The sequence below is a fragment of the Phocoena sinus genome, chromosome 3 (genome assembly GCF_008692025.1).
Source record: "Phocoena sinus isolate mPhoSin1 chromosome 3, mPhoSin1.pri, whole genome shotgun sequence".
NCBI classification, from domain to species: domain Eukaryota; kingdom Metazoa; phylum Chordata; class Mammalia; order Artiodactyla; family Phocoenidae; genus Phocoena; species Phocoena sinus.
Window position 1 is genome coordinate 5,161,718 of NC_045765.1, and position 27,724 is coordinate 5,189,441.

Below are 27,724 nucleotides of genomic sequence, written 5' to 3' on the forward strand. Positions count from 1 at the left end.
TATATATATATATATATATTAGGCAAACATTCAATACGATAGTGCTGGGAATCTCCCAGAGCCTTCTAAAAGTCTGTTTGCACATGAGGAGAGAATGTGCAAGTTTTCTGTCTGTTTTCAGCACGTATTTGAGCCTGAGAGTTCACATGGCATGTCAATCTAAAGAAAGCACGGGCATGTCTGAACTTGCCTACTTTCGGGGAGGGGGTGGGTGGGCCCAACCTCTCTGGGTCTATTTGCATAACGACAATGAACAGTCCTTACAATACAGAGTTGTAAGGGAGGAAAGAGCAATGCGACTGTAATATCGTCCTGTGATAAGGGGAGAGAAGAGGAGAGTCTGCCCCAGATATGCCAGCATGGATTTTTGCTTTCTCTGGGTCTTGTGTGACCCCCATGGGAACAGATGGAATATGAGGAAGAATTCATAGATGAGTTTTTCGAAGACCGAACCACCCTGCTAACCTCTCTTAGAATGCCATGTTGGGGGAAATCCCAACTTCCAGTAGTTTTAAGTCTCACAAATCTTAACTCCTCCAGCGCTGTGTCTCTGCACATTTATGGGCTCACCAAGAAAGTGACCCTGTTCCAAGGTGCATCCCATACACGTTCACAGAAATGCAGAGTGTGGAGGCTCTCTGGGATTTTGCATCATACTGAGGGATGTGGTTACCCCAACTGGGGAAATTTGAGTTATTTTTCTTCAAATGATTTCATTTGGTTTCAAGGGCTGGAGAGGTTTACAGGAAATACAGTTTATATACCTATGCCAGCATGGTCTTTGAGTCATGTATATGGTGAATTTTAAAGACATATATGTTTTCTTCCTCAGATTAACAAACTTTCAGGCTTTTATTTTATTATCATCAAAAGAACATGCAGAGAATGTTAAAATCATGAAACACAGAGTCAGATAATTTGGGTTCAAATCCTGACACTGTCAGTTACTAGCTGGTAACTGTGGACAAGTCTTTAAACCTCTCTGAACCTGTTTCCTTGTCTGTAAAATGGGAAAATAAGGGCATCAGAATAACTAAGTTGTTGTAAGCAGCGGGGTATGCGCCATGGAGCCAGACTGCCTGAGTTTGAATCCCAGCTCTGCCTCTTTCTAGCTGTGTGATTTCTGGCAAGTTACTTAACTTCTCTGTGCCACAGTTTGTTATCTGCAAAATGGCAGTGACAACACAAGTACATACATCACTGGATTGTTGTAAGTGTTAAAGACGGTAATGATGTACGTAAAATGTTAAACACCAGCGTAACGCTGTATAAGTTTTGCTGTTATTATCATAAGGCATGTAACATTTTTCCACAGTAGTACTTCAGTAAATGTTTGAGCCAGGCTCAAGGTGTGGGCTGAAAGGGCAAGGCCTTAGAGAAAAAAGGGAACTGGGACGGCAGGGTAATGACATCATTCCAGGAGGAAGCCGGCCAGAGGAATCATTCACAGTACAGCTTTCAGAAGTTGTGGAGTTTCATGAGAATTTCAGGCTGGGGACCATTTCCCTCAAAGTCCTAAGTTCTAAATCTCTCTGAAGAGAGCTATTCTGCCCATTGTTTCTTTTTTTCTTTCTTAAAAAAGAAAAAAGCTTTATTCTTTTTATCTTTATGGGGAATTAATAGCTGACAACAACATCTAATCAATACTATCTCTAATGGTAAATTAAAAAAAAAGATTTATTTAATTGGCTGCACCAGATCTTAGTTGTGGTATGCAGGATCTTCGTTGCCCTGTGTGGGATCTTTAGTTGCAGCATGTGGGCTCTAGTTCCCTGACCAGGGATTGAACCTGGGCCTCCTGCAGTGGGAGTACAGAGTCTTAGCCACTGGACCAGCAGGGAAGTCCCTGTCAAGGGCACTTTTTAGCTAAGAAGTTCTCCTTAGCTTTGTAATTTTAACTGAATTCTGGTTGAACCTTAAGAAACGTTAACCATGCATGTGTAATAACTTCTGCTACAAAATTTATGTCACATTTCCCACGTTCCTCTTACCTCGATGAAAATTACTGAAGGTCTTCCTTTATCATCAAAGCTCAAAGAGATATATGCCATGGCATATGGTAAGTACATATGAAACCTGTTTATCATCACTTACTAAGTTACACAAGATTCCAGTTCAAGTTGACAGACAAAACATAAACTAGATTTAAAGTGCTGTATTAAAAAACAAAAACACCCTTTGCATTTTGGGGTAATTAACACGTAGAGACCTAAGCACGTAGCCTTATTCAGAGAACGACAGCTGCTCAAATTCATGCTTAAGGCATTTTTATCCATACCTAACCAGAGGTTTCAGAGACGATAACACCAGTCAGGTGTTATCTGAATTCTTTCATGTTAAATAGGAACATCTTCTCAATAGTACCCTTCAAGTCACATCTCATTTATCTTCCTTCTTAAGAATTGCATAGGCTTATTTTAAATAGTTTAAACACCTGTAATAAACGACAGTCGGCTAAAAGTAGAGGTACTCTGGTTAATGCTCAAAATGATGTGGCCAGTGGAAAAGCCAGCATTATTAAATATGAATGCAAGCCTTACCAACACAAACTGAACCTTTCTTTTTTCAATAAAAAAGCTAGTCCAAAAAAGGTCTCAGTCCATAAAGATTTCTTGTTTCCAAATCACAGTGAAAGGAACTTGAGTAATTTACCAATTTTGTTTTCTACCATGTGTCTTAAAGATACCTCACTAAAAACTGGTACCTGATACAACAGAATGACATATGCAGAATGTAATATTGTAGTACAGGACTGAGGTTGATTGTTACAGACATATTTCCACTCTGATTATTAAATGGTTACATCCTAATTATTTATATAATTATATAAATTATATAATTATATATGTCATTTTTTTTTTTTTCCTGGCTGCGCAGCTCCGCGTGCGGAATCTTAGTTCCCTGACCAGGGATAGAACCCATGCCCCCTGCAGTGGGAGCATGGAGTCTTAACCACTGAACCTCCAGGGAAGTCCCCCTAATAATTTATATTGGTCCAATAACAAAACATTGGTCCAATAACACAAACAGAGAACAGCAGCTAGAACTTTATCTCATTCAATGTTCAGAGATAAAAGGATTAACCATTCTTTCCATTATTTTCTGCAGATAACTCCTTCTTTTTTTCTTATTTAAATCTGATGGCAACTGAATTCTGGCATTCTTCCAAGCTACTGTATGAAGAGGATGCTGAAAGCCATCACAATACAGCATCCTGAAACATAAGGCTTCTTCTGTTCACCAATTCTGGCACACTTCCAAAATATACCCAACAACCCAGTTTTATTTCTGTCCAGGAGACTGGATGCCAAGAATCGGATATAAGCACAGGTACATACAAGCAGCAAGATTACAGTCAACAGACTCTAAAAATTGAAAATGGCAGACATAGTGAGGCCGGCAAAGCCTCAGCTACATCCTTCCATTGCTTCTTAATGCTCTATTTCTCTTGCATGGGCTTTTCCGACTTAAAGGAAGACACACCACATAAGAGTTGTGAGTTTAAATTTTCTTCGGGGTCTTACTGAGGACTATAGCCCCAGGAGACAGCTACTCAGTTAGCTCAGAGGAAAATGCTCTGAAGAGGCAGGGGGGAATGCCAGTTTATACGTGATTTTTGGCTAGGGAATGCATTCGGTCAAGCATACATCTTGGTAAAAGATTACTGCTAGTCACAAAGAACAAATATCTCAAGTTAATGCATTTAGTGCTTTTCTGTGTATGGGAAGATGCAAGAATCTGGAATCATTTAAATTCTTCCTGAGATATATATCTAAATGTCTAAGGCCTGCTTGTCCAAAGCATGGAGTGCCTCACACTGTTCTCCATCCTGAATTCCTCTCAGGGTGTACACTTGAATTAAGAGCAATTTATTAACTCCATAGGCATTTCTCATAATCCAGAAGTTCTCTTTGTAATTTCTAGATGATTTTATTTTCACTAAAAGCATATATTTGGAATACCTCATTACAGGATGGGGTTGATGGATAAAGAACAATTTTTTAGACCATGCTCTAAAATTAACTTTATTACAGTAAGCTATACTTTGTGTGTAAATCACTGGAATTTGTGGTGATTCCTCTCTCCCTGGCCAGGTCCAGAGTCATTGACTCCTAAAGCTGGAGGTCATCTGGTCCAGTCCTTTTATACAGTAAAAACTGAGACCAGAGATAGAGGGATTTTCTTCATTGGAGTAAAAATTGCTTCAGGGACTTCCCTGGTGGTGCAGTGGTTAAGAATCCGCCTGCCAGTGCAGGGGACACGGGTTCAAGCTCAGTAGTTGTGGCTCACAGGCTCTAGAGTGCAGGCTCAGTAGTTGTGGCACACGGGCTTAGTTGCTCCGTGGCATGTGGGATCTTCCTGGACCAGGGCTCGAACCCGTGTCCCCTGCATTGGCAGGCAGATTCTTAACCACTGTGCTACCATGGAAGTCCTCTAGCATTTGTTTTTATTTTTATTTCCTTTCTTTATACTCAAACTGAAACATTGGTTATTTCTGTCTTCATACTCAAACTGAAATATCAGCTCTCCCCATTGGCTGGAGCCTGTGGACCTTTGGACTGAACTACACTATCATCTCTCCTGGGTCTCCAGCTGGCCAACTGCAGGTTTGGGGGCTTGTTCAGCTCCGTAATCGTGTAAGCCAATTCCTTATAACAAATCTCTCTCTCTATATTTTTGTGCATCCTATTGGTTCTGTTTGGAGAACTCTGACTAATACAAACACTAATTCACTTTCTGTCTCTATGGATTTGTCTGTTGGGGACATTTCACAAAAATGGAATCGTGTATCTGATTTTGTATCTGACTTCTTTCTCTTAGCATTGTATTTTCAAGATTCATTAATGCGGTAACGTGTCAGTACTTCATCCCTTTAACTGCCAGATGATCTTCCATCATATTGATGTATCACATTTTGTTTACCATTCATTGACAGACATTTGGGTCATTTCAATTTGGGGCTATTGTTAAGAATGTTGGGGTGGACGTTTGTGTCCAAGTGTTTGTATGGACCTAAGTTTTCATTTCTCTTGGGTACATAGCCAGGAGTGGAATTGCTGCATCACGTAGTAACTCTATGTTTAACTTCGGAGGCACTGCAGGACCATTTTCCACAGATGCTACACCATTTTAGTATCCCACCAGAAATGTGTGAGAGTTCCTGTATTAGTTGGGGTGCTCCAGAGAAACAGAACCAGTAAGAGATGCATATGTAGACAGACTTATGAAGAATTGGCTCATGTGAATTTGCCCCATGACCTGCCATCTGCAGGCTGGAGTTCTAGGAAAGTTGTTGGTGTAATTCTGGTCCAAGTCCAAAGGCCTGAGGACTAGCCCATATTGGGGAGAGCAGCACTCTCCACTCTGCCGATTCAAATGATAGTTTCTTCCAGAAACACCCAGCAGTATTGCCTAACCAGACATCTGAACATCCCATCAAGATGTTGACACATCCGGTCAGCTTGACACATAAAATTAACCACCACCGTTCCAATTTGCCTCCATCCTTGACAGCACTTTTTATTGTCTGTCTTTTTCGAATATAGCCATCCTAGGGGGGGGTGCGATGGTATCTCATGACGGTCTTGATTTGCATTTCTTTGATGACTAAGGATGTTGAGCCGTACTTCCTTCTTTCCTTTCACAAGTACTTCTCCTTTCTTCTCTGCCATTATTACACTCATTCCCATGCGATACTGTAGACACTCTAATGCCTGAAGAAAACAAGGCCAGCCTGGCCTTGATAGACAGTTAGCAAATATTTCCGTGTATAGCTGTTTAACTGTAAACAGTACTATGAAGGAAAGTACCAGTAATAATATAGGCACAAGAGGAGAGAATTTTGATCTAGTCCTGGGGTTAGGGAGAATGATGTAGAAGGTTCCTTGTAAAACTATAAATCCAATCGGGGCCCTCCTCACTCTAACACCTTCAATGGCTCCCTCTTGCCTAGGCAACAAATACTCAGTTCTTAGCCTAGCACTTTAGCTCTGCATAACCTGGTTGTAGTCTCATTTTCTACTTTATTATTATTATTATTTTTTGGCTGCGCGTCGTGTAGGATCTTAGTTCCCTGATCAGAGACCAAACCCGTGCCCCCTGCAGTGGAAGCATGGAGTCTTAACCACTGGACCGCCGGGGAAGTCCTCATTTTCTATTTTACAACACACCCGCGGGCATCCCCCCACTTCTGCCGTAGTGGGGCTCATGACCGTGACAGTGGTCCTTGGCTTTCAAGTGGGGTGGCACAATTCATTTCTGGAAGTGCACGATGGTCCTTTTGTTAAAAAAAGAAAAATCTCTTGATGGGTTCTGGTATATAACTTCGGTAGGATTGTTGAAACGTGTGAAGTTCCTTGCGCATCAGTAAAAGCAGATCTCAGGTGCTCTGTGAGAGAAGGGAGTCAGAGCTATGAAGGGAGAGGTGAGAGGGGGAGAGATGCAGGGGCTAGTGAGAAAACGGAACCCCAACCACTACGGCAAAGAGGAGGGCCCGTGTGAGTTCCCTGTGAAAAATGACCACCAGCTCTGTGCCTTAACACTACAGAAGGTCAGAGTCTGAAAGGGGCCTCAATAGGCTAAAATCAAGGTGTCGGTGGCACTGTGCTCCTTCCGGAGAGTCCAGGGTGAGAATCCATTTCCTTGCTTTTTCCAGCTTCAAGGAGCCACTGCATTCCTTGGTTCATGGTCCCTTCACCATCTTCAAAGCCAGCAGAGCAGCATCTCGTATCTCTCTCTGACTACGGCCTCTGCTTCTATCATCACATCTCTTTCTCTGACCCTCCTGCCTCCCTCTTTTTTTTTTTTCCTGTACGTGGGCCTCTCACTGTTGTGGCCTCTCCCATTGTGGAGCACAGGCTCTGGACACACAGGCTCAGCAGCCACGGCTTATGGGCCCAGCCATTCCGTGGCATGTGGGATCTTCCCGGACCGGGGCACGAACCCATGTTCCCTGCATCGGCAGGCGGACTCCCAACCACTGCGCCACCAGTGAAGCCCTGCCTCCCTCTTATAAGAACTTGTGGTGACACTGGGCACACCTGGATAATCCAGGCTCACTTCCTGATCTCAAGGCTTAATCGTATCTGCAAAGTCCCTTTTACTATATAAGGTAACATATTCACAGGTTCCAGGGATAACCTCTGGGTTACCCCCAGCTCAAATGCCACCTTCTTTTCTTCTCTTCTTGTTTATGTGTCTTTCAAAGAACTCAGAGTAGAGTGGGGGAAACAGCTGCCTAAAAAAAAATCTATTGATGTGGAATCTAGAAAAATGGTACAAATTAACTTATTTGCAAAGCAGAAATAGAGACACAGATGTAGAGAACAAACTTATGGATACCAAAGGGGAAAGGGGAGTGTGAGAGGAATGTACACTATTGATACTATGTATAAAATAGATAACTAATGAGAACCTACTGTATAGCACAGGGAACTCTCCTCAATGCTCTGTGATGACCTAAATGGGAAGGAAATCTAAAAAAGAGGGGATATATGTATACATATAGCTGATTCACATTGCTGTACAGCAGAAACTAACACAACATTGTAAAGCAGCTACACTCCAATGAAAATTAAAGAAAAAATCTATTGAAATATCACGTGGTAAGTGGTTTATTCTGGAAGCAGAGAGAGTCAGCCTGAGTGTTCAGGAAACATTATGAAGATGCAAGATGTGGAGGATGGTCTTGTGGGGGATGCCTTTGATATCTGTCAGACCTGGGTTTCAATCCCAGCTCCTCCAGAGTTACGTGGTCTTAGGGAAATTGTATAACCTCTTTTTTTTTTTTTTTTGCGGTACCCGGGCCTCTCACTGTTGTGGCCTCTCCCGTTGAGGAGCACAGGCTCCGGACGCGCAGGCTCAGCGGCCATGGCTCACGGGCCCAGCCGCTCCGCAGCATGTGGGATCTTCCCGGACCGGGGCACGAACCCATGTCCCCTGCATCGGCAGGCGGACTCTCAACCACTGCGCCACCAGGGAAGCCCAAATTTCTGTTTTTTAAATCATCTAGTTTGTTGTTCTTTGTTATGAGCACCCTAGCTAACTCATAGACCAGCACATGGAAAGCTCTCTCTACAAAGTAGCCATCCATTCAGTTATTAGGAGATGGCTCCACCGAGGGTTTTTATTTTTAATTGTAGTGAAACCCACACAATACAAATTTTACCATTTTAACCATTTTAAGTGTACAGTTCAGAGGTGCTAAGTACATTCACATTGTTGTGCAATCATCCCCACCATCCGTCTCCAGAACTTTCTCATCTTCCCGAACAGAAACTCTGTCTCCATTAAACACTAACTCCCCATCCCCCTCCCCCAGCCCCTGACCCCCCCATCCTACTTTCTGTCCCTACGGATTTGACTCCTCTAGGGACCTCTTATGAGTGGAATGACACAGTATTTTGTGATTGGCTTATTTCACTCAGCATAATGTACTCAAGGTCCATCCATGTAGCATGTGTCAAATTTCTTTCCTTTTTCAACTTGAATAATATTCTATTGTATGTATATATCACATTTTGTTTATCCATTCACCGATTGATGGACACTCTGGTTGCTTCCACCTCTTGGCTATTGTGAATAAATAGTGCTGCTATGAACATGGTTGTAGAAATATCTCTTTGAGTTCCTGCTTCCAATTTGTTCAGGTCGATACCCAGAAGTGGGATAGCTGTATCTTACTCTTAATTCTTTTGAGGAGTCTCCGTACTTTTTTCCACAGTGGCTGTATCAATTTATATTTCCACCAACGGTGCACAATGATTCCCTTTGCACCACATCCTTGCCAATATTTGTTATCTCTTGTCTTTTTGATGATAGCCATTCTGACAGGTGTGAGGGGATATCTCATTGTGGTTTTTTTTTCTTCTTCTAGTTTTCTTGAGATATAACTGACATACAGCACTACAAAAATACTACATAGTTATGACTATATTCTCCACACTGTATTTCATAACCATGACTCACTTATTTTGCAACTGGAAATTTTTGTACCTCTTAATCTCCCTCACCAAATTTCTTTCCTTCCACTCCCTTACTCCCCTCTGGCAACCACCTGTTTGCTTTCTGTACCTATAACTCTGTTTATGTTCTGTTCTGTTTGTTTATTTGTTTTGTTTTTTAGGTTCCACATGTAAGTGAAATCACACAGTATTTGCCTTTCTCTGTCTGACTTATTTCACTTAGCATAATACCCTCTAGATCTATCCATGTTATCTCAAATGGCAAGGTTTGATTCTTTTTTTTATGGCTGAGTAATATTCTGTCTATCTATCTGTCTATCTATCTATCTATCATCTATCACATCTTCTTTATCCATTTATCTATTTTTGGGCACTTAGGTTGTCTCTATATTTTGGCTGTTGTAAATAATGCTGCAATGAACAGATGGGTGCATATATCTTTTTTATTAGTGTTTTTAAATCTTTGGATAAATACCCAGGAGAGGAATTGCTGGATCATATGGTAGTCCTATTTTTAATTTTTTGAGGAATCTCCATACTGTTTTCCATAGCAGCTTCACCAATTTACTTTCCCACCAACAGTGTACTAGGGTTTCATTTCTCCACATCATCACCGACACTTGTTATTTGTTGTCTTTTTGATAATAGCCATCTGACAGGTGTGATCATTGTGGTTTTGATTTATATTTTCCTGATGACTAGTGATGTTGAGCACCTTTTCATGTACCTGTTGGCCATTTGTATGTCTTCTTTGGAAAAATGTCTCTTCAGTCTCTGCCCATTTTAAAAATTGGATTTTTTTTTCTTTTTCTTTCTTTCTTTTTTTTTTTTTTTTTGCTGTTGAGTTGTATGAGTTCTTTATACATTTTCTGTATCAATCCATTGTCAGATATACGGTTTGAAAATATGTTCTCCCATTCCCTAGGATGCCTTTTCATTTTGTTGATGGTTTCTTTTGCTGTGCAGAAGCTTTATAGTTTGATATAGTCCCACTTGTTTATTTTTGCTTTTGTTGCCTTTGCTTTTGATGTCAAATCCAAAAAATCATTGCCAAGACCAATGTTAAGGAATTTACCATTGTGTTCAGGTCTTTAATCCATTTTGAGTTTATTTTTGTGTATGGTGTAAGATAGGGATCCAGTTTCATTCTTCCACATGTGACTGTCCAGCTTTCCCAGCACTGTTTATTGAAGAGGCTATCCTTTCCCCATTGTATATTCTTAGCTACTTTTTCATAAGTTAATTGATCATATATGCATATATTTATTTCTGGTCTCTCTATGTGTCTGTTTTTATGCCAACACTATGCTGTTTTGACTACTGTAACTTTGTAATATAGTTTGGAATCAGGACCTATGGTGCCTGCAGCTTTGTTTTCTTTCCTAAGATTGCTTTGGCTAATTGGGGTCTTTTGTGGCTCCATACAATTTTGGGATTATTTTTCTACTTCTGTGAAAAGTGCCATTGAAATTTTGATAGGGATTGCATTGAACCTAAAGATTGCTTTGAGTAATACAGACATTTTGACAATATTAATTCTTCCAATCCATGACCATGATATATCTTTCCATCTGTTTGTGTCCTCTTCAATTTCATCAATGTCTTGTAGTTTTCAGTGCACTGATCTTTCACCTCTTAGATTAAATTTTTGAATTATAAATGGGATTGTTTCCTTAATTTCTCTTTCTGATAGTTCACTGTTAATGCATAGAAATGGAACTGATTTTTGTATATTGATTGTGTATCTTGCAACTTTCCTGAATTTATTAATCCTAACAGTTTTTTTTGTGGGATATTTAGGGTTTTCTATATATAAAATCCCATCATCTACAAATAGAGACAGTTTTTCTTCTCCCTTCCTGATTTGGATGCCTTTATTTCTTTTTCTGCCTAATTGCTCTGGCTAGGACCTCCAGTACTATGTTGAATAAAAATGGTGAGAGTGGGCATCCTTGTCTTGTTCCCGATCGTGCAAGAAAAGCTTTCAGCTTTTCACCATTGAATGTGATGTTAGCTGTGGTCTTGTCATATATGGCCTTTTTTATCTTGAGGTACCTTCTCTCTATAGGCAGTTTGTTGAAACTTTTATCATGAATGAATGTTGAATTTTGTGAAACGATTTTCCTGCATCTATTGAGATGATCGTATGGTTTTTATCCTTCATTTTGTTAATGTGGTGTAGTACACTGATTATTTGCACATGTTGAACCATTCTTGCATCCCTGGAATAAATCCCACTCGATCATGGTGTATGATCCTTTAAATGTATTGCTGAATTTGGTTTGCTAATATTTTGTTCCTTCTTAACCCAAAGGAAAACGTAGATGGCAGTTTTAATAATTCAAGATGATTAAATCTTGAATAATCCAAGTCAGGATAAGGTCCTAGGATCAGACATTCATTGGTTAGGTAGTTGCCATGGTGATGGGAGGAGAGTAGGGAAATGATTGATACCTTTTACCCCATTAAGTTGCATAAGCTGATGACAATTTCCAAAGAACTTCCAGCTACAAGGTCTCTGCCTCCTACTGGGGAAGAGAAGTTACTCTAAGATCTCCGAGGATTTTGTGATCAGGAAAGGGGTGGGTGTGAGGTTGGTTTCTGGTGGCTATAGCAGAGGGAATAAAGGAGTGATTGTTTTGAAGGAGAGAAGAAGGAAGAAAACAAATAAATGCGGGAAGGAAGAGGTTGGGAGAAGTTTGGCAATATCTGAGAAACCAGAGCTCTGTAAGCCCAGGTGGTTTTTTAAAAATTAAGTTAATTGGGCTTCCCTGGTGGCGCAGTGGTTGAGAGTCCGCTTGCCGATGCCGAGGACATGGGTTCGTACCCCGGTCCAGGAAGATCCCACATACCGCGAAGCGGCTGGGCCCATGAGCCGTGGCCGCTGAGCCTGCGTGTCCGGAGCCTGTGCTCAGCAACGGGAGAGGCCACAATAGTGAGAGGCCCACGTACCGCAAAAAAAAAAAAAAAAAAAAAATTAAATTAATTAAGTAACTTATTTTGCAGGGAGGTGTTGGGGAGGGGGCACTGTGAAAATGCCAGGATAGAGATGAGGTCTCAGCCTGTGCACTTCAAGCCAGGTAAAGTGAGAACAATTTTGAGCAGTGTGGAATTTTGGAGAGTGTTGGATCAGGAAATCCACAAGCCATTAAAGAAGAAACAGATATTTACATCCAAGGATGTAAAAATAAAAAGAATGCACAGCAAAAAAAAAAAAAAAAAAAAAAAACAAACATAGGCAATGTCAAAAGTTAAAAGACGGGCTTCCCTGGTGGCGCAGTGGTTGAGAGTCCGCCCGCCGATGCAGGGGACACGGGTTCGTGCCCCGGTCCGGGAGGATCCCACATGCCGCGGAGCGGCTGGGCCCCTGAGCCATGGCCGCTGAGCCTGCGCGTCCGGAGCCCGTGCTCCGCAACGGGAGAGGCCACAGCAGTGAGAGGTCCGCGTACCGCAAAAAAAAAAAGTTAAAAGACAAACTGAGAAGATATTTGCAACTCATATTACAGATAAAGGGCTAAATTCCTTAACATATAAAAACTTTGTACAAAACAGAAAGCTGGTTTATTACCAGATATTGAATATAGTTATGTGAATGCATTAATGCCACTTTAACAGGGTTAATTTTATTTTATGTGAATTTCACCTCAATTAAAAAAAAAGAGTGCCTACACATGATTTTACAGAGAAGAAAATACAAATGATTCAAATGACACTGAAGTATGGGGGCGGGGAATAGGCTCCCCTTTTATTAGAAATAAGACAAGTGAAAAGCTTCTTTTCACATCCCACAGAGCAGCCATGGTCACATGGTGCGGATTAAAAATCTAAATTGGTTCAACACCTGTAGAGGCCAATTTATTAATAAATATCAAAATTATAAACACACCCTCTTGGACCCAGCCATTCCACTTCTAGGAATTTATCCTACAGATATAGGTGCAAAATGACCTAGGTATTGTAGAAGAAAAAGAAAGGTATCAGACGTGGAAAGGAAGAAATAAAATTGTTTTTATTTTTAGAAGAGTTTTAAAAAAATACTTTAACCAAAAACTGTTGGATCTAATAAACAGATTCTGTAAAGTAAAACAAAGAAACAAACAGAAAAACAGCACATACACACCCCAGATCAATATAGAAACATCAATTATGTTTCTGTGCATTAACAATGCAATCTCACGGTGGTCCAGTGGTTAGGACTCTGCCCTTTAGATGCCCTTCAGGTGGGTGTGGGTTCATTCCCTGCTTGGGGAACTAAGATCCCACATGCCACATGGTGCGACCAAAAAAAGAAAAAATAATTAAAAAGTTAAAAAAAAAAAGCCAATGCATTCTCAGGAAGAGAAATACAACCATTGGATACAATACAATAATAAAATAATAAAATACTTACGAATAAATTGACGATAAAACAAAGAAAAAACTCCTTCTCAACAAACCTGGGCCAGGAAGTGCAATGGTCAAGGGCACACCCACTGAATCCCAAAAAAAGTCTCATCAGCGTTTCTGGAGGGCAGCAGAGATGGAGTAAGGTTGGTGCAGAGAATGTCCCCGTGGGCTAAGAAGGTAAGGCGCTGGGAGGCGACAGAGCAGCTTTGGTGAAAGTTGACGCGTAGCAGGCTGATGCTGTGGGCTGTGGGGAAGCAGATGGCCACGCTCAGGGTGGCGCTAAGGGGCTTGGCGGTCCACGTAGAGGAAGAGCAGTTGGCTAAGGTCACCTGGATGTGCAGCCTATAAATGCCATCACGTTGGATACGCAGCTGCCCGTTGTCCAGCTCTGGCCCATGCACGAAGGAGCGGCCCAGGGCTGGGCTTCCCTGCCAGCGCAGCCTGGGGTCCTGCCGCGATCCTGAGAGGGTTGTGAGAGAAGGGATGGAAGGATGGAGGTTTAGGGAAACTGAGTGCTAGAGAGGGAATGCCCCAAACTCCCATGTTGAAACCTAACCCCCAAGGGGATGGTATTAGAAGGTGGGCCATTGGGAAGTGATTAGATCATGAAGGTGGAGCCCTTATAAAAGAGACCCCATATCCACTGATGGATGAATGGAGAAAGAAGATGTGATATCTATATATCTATATATCTGTATATACACATACACACACATATATGTATACATATACATATGTATGGATTGTGCGTGTATATATATATACACACACCATACACACATATATATAAAATGGATAAAGATGTTTATATATATTATTATATATAATATATGTGATATTATACATATATATATAATTCAACCATAAAAATAGAAGGAAATTCGGCCACTTGTGACAACATGGGTGGACCTAGGGGTGAGTCAGACAAAGACGAATACTGTATGGCTTCCCTTATACGTGCAATCTAAAAGAAAACAAAACTCAAGCTCATAGATACAGAGAACAGACTGGTGGTTGCCACAGGTGGGAGCCGGGGTGGGCAAAATAGGTGAAGGCGGTCGAAAGGTAAAACTTATAAAATAAGTTATAAACTAAGTCCTGGCGGGGTGACGTGCAGCATGGTGACTCGAGTTAATGATACTGTGTTGTATATTTGAAAATTGCTAAGAGAGAAGATTTTACAAGTTCCCATGGCAAGAAAAAAATTGTAACTATGTTAGCTAGACACTGTGGTGATCGTTTTGTAATATATACAAATAGAGAATCATGTACACCGGAAACTAATACAACGTTGTATGTCAACTATATCTCAATTTAAAAAGAGAAAGAGTGACTTCCCTGGCGGGTCCAGTGGTTAAGACTCCGTGCTTCCAATGCAGGGGTACGGGTTCCATCCGTGGCTGGGGAACTAAGATCCCGTATGCCCCGCGGGGCCGGGTGGGGTGATGTGGGGTGGCCAAAGAATAGAAAAAAAAAAAAAGGGGGGGTGGGGAGAGAAAGAGAAGAGCTCGGAGAGCTCTCTCCCTCCCTTTCAGCCACGTGAAGACCCAGCAAAAAGATGAGAAGATGGCCGGCTGGGGACTTCCCTGGTGGTCCAGTGGTTAAGACTCCATGTTCCCAATGCATGGGGTGTGGGTTCCATCCCTAAGTCGGGGGAGCTAAAATCCCACATGCCTCGCAGCTAAAGAACAGAAGCAAGATTGTGAAAAATTCAATAAAGACGTTAAAAATGGTCCACATCAAAAAAAAAAAAAAAAAAAACTTAAAAAAGAAAAAAAGAAGATGGTTGGCTGTTTATGAACCAGGAAGCGGACTCTCGCCAGACACCAGATCTGCCGGTGCCTTGGACTTCACAGCCCCCAGAACCATGAGAAAGAAATGTCTTGTTTATAAGCCTTCTGGTCTGTTATTCTGTCATAGCAGACCGAGCAGAAAGCACCCAGAGAAAAAAGACGACGATTTTCCTCCGGGGATGAGTGGGGGGCGGGGGGCGGGGGGAGAGGCCCAAAGAGGAAGGGGGTTAGAGAGAGGCTGGGAGAGTACTGCCAAATGGCACCCGCCCTCACGTTCCTTCACGTCCTTGCTCTAAAGCCCCCTTCTCAGGGATGCCTTCCCCGATGACCGCATCTTCAAGGGCAAACCCAACGCTGGCCTGCTCGATCCCCCTCCCTTATTTAATATTCCTCCCAGAAGTACCAGATGCGTGTTTTACTCTCTTGGCATGCTGCATATTTTCCTTGTTTATTTATTTATTTTCTGGTCCTCTTGGTAGAAGGGAAACACCGACAGGGCAGGGATTTCTGTCGGTTCTGTGGGCTCTCGGGACACCCAGAACAGGGCTTGCCTCACAGTAGCCGCTTAATTAGTGTTTGTGGCCTCAGTGAGGGCAGGTTAGTGATGGCTCTTAGCTTGGTTTAGTTGGTTTGGGATCTCCCAAGGGAGAAAACAAAAGGCTGAGCCAGGAAGCGGGTGCTCAACAGAACGCCGCCGTATCTCCCTCTCTTTGTTTCTTTTTCTCATCCTTTCTCAATTTCTCTTTCTCTCTCTCCCTCCCCCACCCTCCTTCTTTTCTCTTTCTCCAACACACATATGCATCTGGTTTTACCTGTGTGATTCAGCTGCAGCTCCGCTAAGTCCCACTGGAAGAAGAGAAAAGAAAAGAAAAGAGACCAGAGGTCTTGAGTGTTCCCGAGGGAAGAGCTCTCTTTTCTCGACCCATCCTTCTATCCACCCATCATCCCACCGGACTGAGTTGGGACCTTTGTGAAGAACTCTTAAAGAGAAAGTAGGTTTGAACTAGCCGTGAGCATGAAGAGAAGACCTTCTGAAGAACTTCTTTGTTTCCAGGATATAACACAGGGCGCCTCGGCACACCTGCCTCTCTCCCCTGCAAAGCTCTCCCACCCCCGTAATGCAGCCCCCAAAGCCGGACCCTGTGGTAGGTGTCCAGGGTTCCTCCTGTCCTTGGAGGTCCCGGAACTGCCCCTTCCCAGCTTTGAGACGCCCCCAGCAGCCTCTGAGTCAGCCTGCTGGGGGAACACCAAAGACGAGTCATTTTCCAGGCCCCCATACGGTATGTATCTTCCTCCACCCCGGGATCTCCACCCGGGATTTACCTCCTGGTGTCGGCAGAACTGACTATCCAGAGCAGGAGACCCCCGGGGGCAGCCTCGCCCCCGCCTCCCCTCCCTGCTCTGGTCTCTCTCGCTCTGTTCTTTTCCACCAGATCTTTCTTCCTGGCAGTTGTCTTTTCTATTGTTTGGCCACGCCACGTGCTATGCGGGCTATCAATTCCCCAGACCAGGGATCGAACCCCCCGCCCCACTGCGTTGGAAGCGAGGGGTGTTAACCACTGGACTGTCAGGGAAGCCCCCGTGGCAGATTTTTATTCATCTCATTCTGACCTTTTTGTTTTCTTTTTCTTTTTTGGTCGCGAGTCTGTTAGTCTGTGCTCTAGCTCACCATCCCTCTGCCCTGAGCTGATTCTTTCCTCACTCAGTTGCTCACCTGCCCTCGGCGCTGCACCCCCTCCCCAGGGCCCGGCCCCAGCTGGAGGTCCCCATGCTCCTGAGCTTGCAGGAGGCAGATGTACGTCTGTCTCTCTCATCCTCCCTTCTGGACTTACCCCAGTTGAATCCACCTGCTGCTTTCGGGTGAGGCGCACACTGCAGACGAGGCAGCCTATCACCATGCCAAGGAGAAGCAGCAACAAAGCCACCCTCCGGATGGACACCCAGGGCCGGTGGGGCACCTGGCAGCCCGAGGCCTCTTCTGCTATCATGATCCTCTGCAAGCACTTCATCAGCTGTGTGGCAGGGTGGAGGGTGTGTAGAGGCAGGAAGAGGGAAGGAACCTCAGCTCTCATGCAGCTACGGGCCCTCTGCCTGCCTGAACCTGCCAGGGACCAACCATGCCCCACCCTGGGGATGTCCGGCAAAGGGAGGGACCAGACTCAGTTCCACAGTGCAGGGAATTCCCCTCCAGCTTCTGCCGGTCCCCAGTCTGCAGAGTAGGTGGGCCAGGGTGCCCCTCAATTTTTCTATTTGACTTCCCACACTCACCTTCCTGGTACTCATTCAAAAAACCTTCATTGAACATCCACTATGGGCCAGATGCTCTGCTGGGCCTCAGGGCTACAGCCACAGCACCCAGGGATGGAGGAGGGGTCCCCCAATATCCACGTGTTCCTCTCCATCTTCCCAGCCTCCCTGACGCCCCCGTGGTGGGACCACCCCTGATGCGGTCACATGACTGGCCTGCCTAATAGGTAGAGAGTAGAAGCGGACCAAGGGTCACTTCCATAGCCTGATCTTGTAAACATGCCACACTGCCTTTCAATTCTCTTGCCCTGTGGTCTTGGAGGACACCCGTTCTTCATGACCGTAGTGGCTTGAATATGTCACTCCCCAATTCACGTCCACCCAGAACTTCAGCACGTGACCTCATCTGGCAACAGGGTCTTTGAGAAGTAAGGATGAGGGTGGACCCTACATCCCATGATGTCTTCATAGGAAAAGGAGAGGACACACAGAGACACAGAGGAAAGTTGGAGGTAGACATTGGAGTGATGCAAAATACACCAAAGAACCCCAAGGATTGCCGGCAAACCCCAGAAGCCAGAAAGAGGCAAAGAAGGAATCTCCCCTAAAGCCTTTGAAAGGAGCGCAGCCCTTCGGACACCTTGATTTCAGATCTCTGGCCTCCAGAATGGTGAAAGGGCAAAATTCTGTCGTTTCAAGCCACTAGTGGGTGGTGCTCTGTTATGGCAGCCTCAGGAAACGAGTAACAACGGCGTAGCTACAAGATGAAGAGACACTACCTGGGCTTTGTAGGGTTGGGACAGTACTTTGTTAGTATCAGTGAATCAAGCCACTCAGCTGTCACAGACTGTATGTGCCAAGTACACGTGGCTGTGGTCTAAGAAGCTTTACTTGTAGACACTGAGACTTGAAAATTTCATTCCAGAGTGAGGAGTTACAGTGGCCTGGCCTGGGCTGGGAGTGGGGTGGGGGAGAGAAGAAGGAGGTGAATGGCAGGTGAATAGATGTCAGAGCTGGAGCCAGCAGCATTTGCTGGTGTGGGAGGGCAGGTAGAAGAAAGAGGGGAGACCAAAGTGTCCGGAATTCCTGGGATCCAGGTGATCGTATACTCCCTGAGACCCCCAACTACAAAAGGAATTTCCTTTATGAAAACCCTAGGATCCCAGGCCTGAGGGTTTAGCCAGCAGCACCCTCAAAGGGACATTAAGCTCTCCTGAGCCTGGGGGCGTGATCCTCGGAACTGTCCCCGACCTTCTTTCATACTGTGTGAAACCCCCGCTGGGTTCTAAAGTCTAGCTCTGCTGGCTAACTCCATCTGCAAGACCTTCCAATCCCTGTCTTGTCATGGTCCCCACTCTGGACCTTTGATGGTTCTTTGCAGCCCACCTGGTGTCCCTTCCCTACCTCCATCTAGCTGAAAGCCATTCACAGTCAAAAATAATTGCTACCGAGCATGGTTAAGTATGTAGGGTCTGGAGTTTCTCAACACACCTGGATTCCAATCTCTGGAATGTCACATTTTAGCCTTTGGGAAACTCACACCCCCATCAGCTTAAGTTCAATGTTTCCATCTATAAAATGGGCTGTGAAATACAACAAACTGGTGAATATAACATAAAAAAAGCAGAGTCGCAGATAGAACAAACTGGTGGTTACCAGTGTGTGTGCGGACAATATAGGAGTAGGGAAGTGAGAGGTTCAAACTACTGGCTGTAAGACAGATTCAACCATGTACCGTACAACACGGGGAATGTAGCTGATACTTTGTAATAACTGCAAATAGAAAGCAACCTTTAAAAATTGTATTAAAATAAAAAATTTAAATAATAATAAAATGGGCTGTGATGAGATTTTAAGGAGAGACACATGCGAGGCCCTTAGCATAGCGCAGGCACACAGCAAGTGGTCAATAAAGGCTAGCTTTTAATGTTGCCATATCCCCCCAGGAAATGCTCATTAGAACAAGGGCAATGGGTACAAGCAGACAATTCACAAAGAAGTTCAGGTAGCTGATTAACACAGAAAGATGACGCCAGCCCTCTTGGCTATAAAATGCAAATTTCGTCACTTTCACGAACATAAAAAACAAAAAAGAAGCCATGAAAGTGAAACGGAGCAGGGCCCTGTGGTCTTTCCTCCCAACGTCCTCCGCCTACCTTTTGTCTGTAGACAAATTTCAGCCAAAGAATAAGTTTAATCAGAGAAGGGAGAATGCAGAAACAAAGGAAAACAGCCCAATAAGACTAAATAATAATAGTTTAGTCATTAAGCAAAATCAAGGACCTTTAGTTCCTTCTCGAGGGCTCTAGATAATATTCCGAGCCCTATCCTGTGAGCTGTCTTGTAGATACTGATACCTCCACCAGGTGGAAGAAGTTAACTACACGATGACCGGGACGTAGCCATGACATAAGTTGCCACAATTCCAATAATTGGCCTTAAGGAAATGGGAACAAACCGACCCTGGAAATGAAGACTTGAACTGTACTTGAAGCAATCAAGATGATGCTGGCCAGACCACCGCTGACCAATTTCAAAATGACTGTTTCTGCATGTAGTCCCCTCCCCCCGTGTATAAAAGCTCTTGCCCACTGATTATGGGGGGCGGAGGGTCGGCCTTTGGTCAGAAGTCCGCCCTCTGCTCCCCCGCCATCCCCCACCCCCGTCGCCGGCATCTGAAAATAAAGCAAACTTTCCTTTCCAACGACCTTGCCTCTTTATTGGCTTTTGAACAGTGAATAGCCAGACCCCACTTTCAGTTATGAAAGTACTGATGTACGGTTATGTACAGTTATGAAAGTATGATACATTCATAAAAATTCATCTGGGTGCAGTGCAGAGTTTTTAAGTATGTTAGAAAAAAACCGAAGAAGACATAAAAGAGAATGTTGCTATGTTTCACATATAAATTAATAATGTCTGCATTAAAAATACCTTCCAAGTTAAAGGCACACACACACACACACACACACACACACGCAGCAAGACAGAAAAAAGAAAGGTTTGATAGGCCCAAAATAGACAAAACTGTTCTAAGATATATAACTCAGAAGTTAAGTCATTAAGAAGTGACTAACACTTTCTAGAAAATGAAATGAATATGAAGTCGGGTTCTTAAAAGATACATGATCGAATGTGAAACGCAATATTCTCTCTGTTCTGAATAAGATAACTAAAAATTAAAAGCACACGGAATACACCTTTTCTTTTGCACCTATCGTAATTTGGTAAATGATCAGAGCGTTGGTTGAATCTGAAGATTCACGGTGTTGCAAGCATGTAGGTGAAAAGCATCCCTGATACCCGGATGCTGGGATTTGAAATGGATCCAGCCTCTTCAAAGGACAGTTTGGCAAATCCATCAAGATCCCAAAATGCACCCTCCTCTAATGTCCATCAGTTTCACTTCAAGGATTTCATTTCGTAAGCACACTCGCACGCACGTGTCACAAACGGAGATGTACACACACATATTCAATGTGGCACCTGCCGTGGTAACAAAGAAACAGAAAGCAATCCAAAGGGTCATTCATATTGAGGGCTTATTCCCATGCTAAGAACTAGGCAGGTATCACCTTTTGGAACCTTCACCCGAGCCCTAGGAACTGGGTGATGCTCTGATTCTCATTTTCCACCGAAAGCAGGCTCAGAGACATATCAGCTTCATCCACACAGCGAAGAACTTGAAGGCAGGAAGTGCCTGGCTTTCATTGTACATTTGCATCACTCGCCTGGGTTTTCCCACTGCTCTGGATTACTGGGCTGGGGACACTGCGGGGGCTCCATCGATCGATTGCTCTCTAGACGATGCAGTTCTGCTTGGGGTGGTTTGCTGGTGTTTAAGGAAGTATTGAAAGCAGAGCTTCCTCCACCTGCAAGCAAGATGAGGCTGCAGGGAGGGGATGTGATGGGCTCCCTTCCCCTTGCAAGGTAATTTTCCCCCTTCTTCAGGACTTCTGAGAAGCCAGGGGAGACCAGGCACAGTGCAGGGGAGGGGGTGGAGGGAGGCAGCCCCGGGGGCGGAAATCTGGGTGCAGGAAGTAAGATCGCCCTTGGGAACCAGGGGCGGCTTGAAGATGCCAACTCAGGTGTCCCTTTGCTGTGAATGTCCCCAAGTTGCCCTAGGGCTGTGCCACTTGGTGTTGTCCTTGCCAGAGTGCTAACAGGAAGGAAGGAGACCAAAGGCTGTCAGTGTTCAGTTCCCCTTTAACTACATAATCTTCCCACTTCTGAACCACCAGGGAAGTCCCTGGCCAATCATTTTGATTTGCCTGGTTCTGAGTCCGAATTTGGGTTATCCCAGGGTCCTCCCATGTGTGTGTGCACATCTCTTAGCCAAGACGGATGCTAGCGAAGAGGACTATGGGTAGGTTGGCATCACTTACTATGAGGTGACGCCCCCTTCCTTTTGACCTTCGAGGAGCCTTTCTGTGCGTGTGTAGTTGGGAAGATCTCCTTGACTTCGAGAATGCGGAATATGTGGTCTTTTCTCTGGGCAGGGCTCAGCTTCCTCACTGGTTCCTGCTGTTATGGAGTTTCTGTCCCCAGGGAATGAACTCTAGCTGCTCAGCCTGGGGCCCATCTATCTCCTGCCTCAAATCCCCCCTGAGAGATGTGAACCCCAAGAAATCTTTACTGGGAGGATGAAGGGTGTAGGTCTATCTTCTGTAGCTTCTTCAGGCTGGCAGCGGGCTAGCAGACCCTACCTAGCTGGGGTCACAGAGCTCTCACTCAGTCTTGTTAAGGGATCCAGGGTGACTTCCGCTGTTATTCTCGCACGATCTGTTCCGAGGAGTGGCTGGAACCTCTGAATCACCTTCACCTTGTCTGGGAAACCGTTGTGTCTTTAGAAAGAACAAACTAGACAAGCAGATTAAGATGGCAGGGGCCAAAGATCAGTAAAAGAATTACTGTAACCAGGGGCCCAAGCAGGAGTAATAACCAGGTTATATTTGGTAGCAATTTTAATCCTGGTCCAGATGAGAGTCAGCGTTTGGGTTACCCTGTCCAAAAGAATGGAGCCAGTTGGCATGGTCATATACTTTTTTTTTTTTTTTTTTTTTTTTTTTGCGGTACGCGGGCCTCTCACTGTTGTGGCCTCTCCCGTTGCGGAGCACAGGCTCTGGACGCGCAGGCTCAGCGGCCATGACTCACGGGCCCAGCCGCTCCGCGGCATGTGGGATCCCCCTGGACCGGGGCACGGACCCGCGTCCCCTGCATCAGCAGGTGGACTCTCAACAACTGCGCCACCAGGGAAGCCCGGTCATATACATTTTTGATGTCCTCTTCTATTAGCCCAGTATGATTGATGTAGGTGTAACAGACCCAGTTAGAAGTAGTTGGAGGAGTGACAACCTGACGTTAATAGCCAAAATAGATCTCATTTATTTTCAGGAGAATAAGCCTGAAACCCAGTCTGGACCTGGCACTTTGGGGAGACTTCTAGCCAGGTAGCCAGTTGTCTAGTTTTATCTAAGTAGGTTTTAACTTTTGATGTGGTATTAACACATAGATAACAGGTGCTATTGGTCACTACACGTGTTTTCTTGTTAACATACTATCTAAAGCAAGTTCATTGTTTAAAAATATAATAGTTACGAGAGGAGACCTTTAAAAAGTAAGGCTGTGGCCACCAGCTGCCTGCAGACATTGTTTTGAGAGTAGCTGGTGGCATCTCAAGTCCGACACAGCTCAGAAAACTCAAGTTCTTAGCAATACAAGGACTTGTCCGAAATCACGTCCATAGTGTCACCTAGTTATTTCCTTGGATGTCTGAACCACAGCTATACCATTTTGACTTTTTAATTGTCATTTTCTCCTTAATAGCCAAAGCAGATGTAATCGTTAATGATGTCAGTGTTTCTCTAGGTATGAGAAGATGCAAGAATTGGGCTCATAAAATCTTCTCCTGAAAATATCTAGCTATCTGAAGACCTGTTCTGCCAGCTTTTCCCAGAGCACAGAGTGCCTCATTCCTGATCTCCACCCGGAACTCCTTTCAGGGGGTGTTGGAGGTCAGCAGCTGCAGTGGCCATGATTTAATCTTTGTAGAGGTAGATGGCAAGTGCCAGTTTCCCGTTGGCAGGGCCCCTTCGTGGCCATAAATTTGACCACGGTTTGGGAGGCATTTCATGACTGTTTTGTCCCACGGTGCTAGGAATGTTCACTCCCAGGTCTGGCGAAGATTTCACTGATGGGACTCTCAGTGTGCTATTACAGGACTAGGCCTTGGGAGTGGCAGAAAGTCTCTGGACCACCCGTTTTACTAGTCTCTCATGGTCCAGGAAAATATTCCCTCTTGCTTCTTCCCATATCTAGAGTTACACTCTTACCATCATTGATCCTATATGGAACTAGATATCATTTTATAAGAGGCTCAGTCACACATTTGGTAATGCAAGAAACAACAATTTTGTAAAACAGACAATATAAAAAATAATAGAGCTAGCAGTATTAGTAAAGTCATAAGTCAGAATTAAGCCAAGAACTTCCATCAGGTGAAGCCCAGTATATCCCAGGTCATCTGACTTCATCTGTTCTGTACCAATCCTGATCTTTCGGGGAAATTATACATTGGCACTGTCCATAAGGCACCCGGCCCAGTTTCCTAGTGTTACTAGACTGGTTATCCTTACTATGATTAAATTGTTCCCAACATAGAGGAGCCTTTAAACTTCAATGACCATAGCCTGGTGTTAACTGCATAAATCCCTCCCATAATTGTGGGAGGTTTTATTCCTTGGCTGAAATTTTGCTTGCTGCTCTAACTGAGCTCGAGTAACTTTAGAGGAAAATTCATATTTACGGCCAGGGTCAGAGCAGGCGTTAGTAACTGGCCAGGTGAGGGGATCCCAACTAATATCAATAGTGACCTGAACACAATTATAATTTTTCTTTTAAAATAAATTTCCTAAGGGCCAACCGATGAGAGCCTTGGAGTGGAGAAATCCACTCAGGTAAACCAGAAGTACTAGACACAGGTAATTGGCCACAGACCCAGCAATTGGATTGATTTTTTAAATTAGCATAGGATTGAGCCCATGGTAGAAAAACATTTGACTCATATGCAAAGGCCCAAGTGGTCAGGAAAACACTGTAAATGATAATATGAATCAGGTCCAGTATCTTGGGTAAGCTGTCTACTTCTGATGCCTTCTTCTCTTCCTGGTGGAGTGTAGCTTCTTCTCTGTTTGAGCATTGTTTTAAGGTGATTTTGAGGTCAGCAGTCCTCCCAGAGGCCAGTCCAGTGCAGGGGCCCTTTGTGAGTGGGAATTAGTGCAAGAGTCAGTTCCCTTCAGTTTCAGTATGCATGAGCTAGTTAAGAGTACCTGATAAGGGTCTTTCCTTCTAGGTTGGAGAGAGTCTTTTAAATTATGTCTTTTCCGGGCTTCCCTGGTGGCGCAGTGGTTGAGAGTCCGCCTGCCAATGCAGGGGACACGGGTTCGTGCCCCGGTCCGGGAAGATCCCACATGCCGCGGAGCTGCTGGGCCCGTGAGCCATGGCCACTGAGCCTGTGCGTCCGGAGCCTGTGCTCCGCGATGGGAGAGGCCACAACAGTGAGAGGCCCGCGTACCGCAAAAAAAAAAAAAAAAAAATTATGTCTTTTCCAGTATGCTTAATCCCCTGATTGCAGGTCGTGGGGCATCTGACCTTCATCCAAAGGTAGATTACTGAGATAAGCTTCAGAAACAAACTTAGAGTGTCCTTTAATAATTCAATTAATCTTTACATTAAAATAACATAACAGCAAAGAATTGTCCAGGAAGGGAGTCTTAGTAAATACAGACCTCCATTAGCATAACTGGCATTTAATATTCACTGAAATAATCTTTTTCTCTCTAAAATTACCCTCATTTCTATCAAATATAGCCAAATGAAGACTAATTTGTTTGCAAAATAAGTCTGGTCCAATAAACTTGGCCTGATGATTTGTATAACTATAATTGATCATATAGGCTTTTTGCTTGCTGAAAATTTTGCAAACAGCCTCAGATTGAACTTTTTTTAAAATTTTTAAATTTTATTTATTTTTTTATACAGCAGGTTCTTATTAGTCATCAATTTTATACACATCAGTGTATACATGTTAATCCCAATCGCTCGATTCATCACACCAGCATCCCCACCCCCCTGCCACTTTCCCCCCTTGGTGTCCATATGTTTGTTCTCTACATCTGTGTCTCAACTTCTGCCCTGCAAACTGGTTCATCTGTACCATTTTTCTAGGTTCCACATACATGCGTTAATATACAATATTTGTTTTTCTCTTTCTGACTTACTTCACTCTGTATGACAGTCTCTAGATCCATCCACGTCTCAACAAATGACCCAATTTCGTTCCTTTTTATGGCTGACTAATATTCTATTGTATATATGTACCACAACTTCTTTATCCACTCGACTGTCAATGGACATTTAGGTTGCTTCTATGACCTGGCTATTGTAAATAGTGCTGCAGTGAACACTGGGGTGCATGTGTCTTTTTGAATTATGGATTTCTCTGGGTATATGCCCAGTAGCGGGATTGCTGGATCATATGGTAATTCTATTTTTAGTTTTTTAAGGAACCTCCATACTCTTCTGCATAGTGGCTGTATCAATTTACATTCCCACCAACAGTGCAAGAGGGTTCCCTTTTCTCTGCACCCTCTCCAGCATTTGTTGTTTGTAGATTTTCTGATGATGCCCTTTCTAACCGGTGTGAGGTGATACCTCATGGTAGTTTTGATTTGCATTTCTCTAATAATTAGTGATGTTGAGCAGCTTTTCATGTGCTTCTTGGCCATCTGTATGTCTTCTTTGGAGAAATGTCTATTTAGGTCTTCTGCCCATTTATTGATTGGGTTGTCTGTTTCTTTTATATTGAGCTGCATGAGCTGTTTATATATTTTAGAGATTAATCCTTTGTCCGTTGATTCGTTTGCAAATATTTTCTCCCATTCTGAAGGTTGTCTTTTCGTCTTGTTTATGGTTTCCTTTGTTGTGCAAAAGCTTTGAAGTTTCATTAAGTCCCATTTGTTTATTTTTGTTTTTATTTCCATTACTCTAGGAGGTGGATCAAAAAAGATCTTGCTGTGATTTATGTCAAAGAGTGTTCTTCCTATGTTTTCCTCTAAGAGTTTTATAGTGTCTGGTCTTACATCTAGGTCTCTAATCCATTTTGAGTTTATTTTTGTGTATGGTGTTAGGGAGTGTTCTAATTTCATTCTTTTATATGTAGCTGTCCAGTTTTCCCAGCACCACTTATTGAAGAGACTGTCTTTTCTCCATTGTATATCCTTGCCTCCGTTGTCATAGATTAGTTGACCATAGGTGCATGGGTTTACATCTGGGCTTTCTATCTTGTTCCATTGATCTATGTTTCTGTTTTTGTGCCAGTACCATATTTTCTTGATTACTGTAGCTTTGTAGTATAGTCTGAAGTCAGGGAGTCTGATTCCTCCAGTTCCATTTTTTTCCCTCAAGACTGCTTTGGCTATTCGGGGTCTTTTGTGTCTCCATACAACTTTTAAGATTTTTTGTTCTAGTTCCGTAAAAAATGCCACTGGTAATTTGATAGGGATTGCATTGAATCTGTAGATTGCTTTGGGTAGTATAGTCATTTTCACAATATTGATTTTTCCAATCCAAGGACATTGTATATCTCTCCATCTGTTGGTATCATCTTTAATTTCTTTCATCAGTGTCTTATAGTTTTCTGCATACAGGTATTTTGTCTCCCTAGGTAGGTTTATTCCTAGGTATTTTATTCTTTTTGTTGCAAAGTTAATGGAAGCGCTTCCTTAATTTCTCTTTCAGACTTTTCATCATTAGTGTATAGGAATGCAAGAGATTTATGTGCATAATTTTGTATCCTGCAACTTTACCAAATTCATTGATTAGCTCTAGTAGTTTTCTGGTGGCATTTTTAGGATTCTCTAAGTATAGTGTCATATCATCTGCAAACAGTGACAGTTTTACTTCTTCTTTTCCAATTTGTATTCCTTTTATTTCTTTTTCTTCTCTGATTGCCATGGCTAGGACTTCCAAAACTATGTTGAATAATAGTGGTGAGAGTGGACATCCTTGTCTTGTTCCTTATCTTAGGGGAAATGCTTTCAGTTTTTCACCATTGAGAATGATGTTTGCTGTGGGTTTGTCTTATATGGCCTTTATTATGTTGAGGTACTTTCCCTCTATGCCCACTTTCTGGAGAGTTTTTATCATAAATCGGTGTTGAATTTTGTCAAAAGCTTTTTCTGCATCTATTGAGATGATCATATGGTTTTTATTCATCAATTTGATAATATGGTGAATCACATTGGTTGATTTGCATACACTGAAGAATCCTTGCAT

At 43.4% G+C, this 27,724-nt stretch overlaps 1 protein-coding gene and 1 pseudogene across 1 annotated transcript; both read right to left on the bottom strand.

The window, feature by feature from the left end:
• Nucleotides 1–3,159: 3,159 nt before the first annotated feature.
• LOC116752118 lies at nucleotides 3,160–3,389 on the bottom strand (annotated as a pseudogene).
• A 9,591-nt stretch (nucleotides 3,390–12,980) lies between these two features.
• CD70 (CD70 molecule) lies at nucleotides 12,981–17,447 on the bottom strand. Its single transcript, XM_032625477.1, has 4 exons — nucleotides 17,411–17,447; nucleotides 16,975–17,300; nucleotides 15,955–15,988; nucleotides 12,981–13,809 (listed from the first exon to the last, which is right to left on the bottom strand). Exons 1-4 carry the CDS (start codon nucleotides 17,445–17,447, stop codon nucleotides 13,421–13,423), a joined length of 786 nt encoding a protein of 261 aa, XP_032481368.1. The 3' UTR covers nucleotides 12,981–13,420.
• Nucleotides 17,448–27,724: the final 10,277 nt, after the last annotated feature.

Bases quoted from the DNA above. Each gene is read 5' to 3' on its own strand.
- CD70 (XM_032625477.1), bottom strand. From the start codon at position 17,447: ATGTTCAATGAAGGTTTTTTGAATGAGTACCAGGAAG. The intron at 17,301-17,410 runs GTGAGTGTGGGA...TGTGGAACTGAG, and splicing joins TTTGAATGAGTACCAGGAAG to TCTGGTCCCTCCCTTTGCCG. The intron at 15,989-16,974 runs GTAAGTCCAGAA...CTCTTCTTCCAG, and splicing joins AGCAGGTGGATTCAACTGGG to TGGGACTTAGCGGAGCTGCA.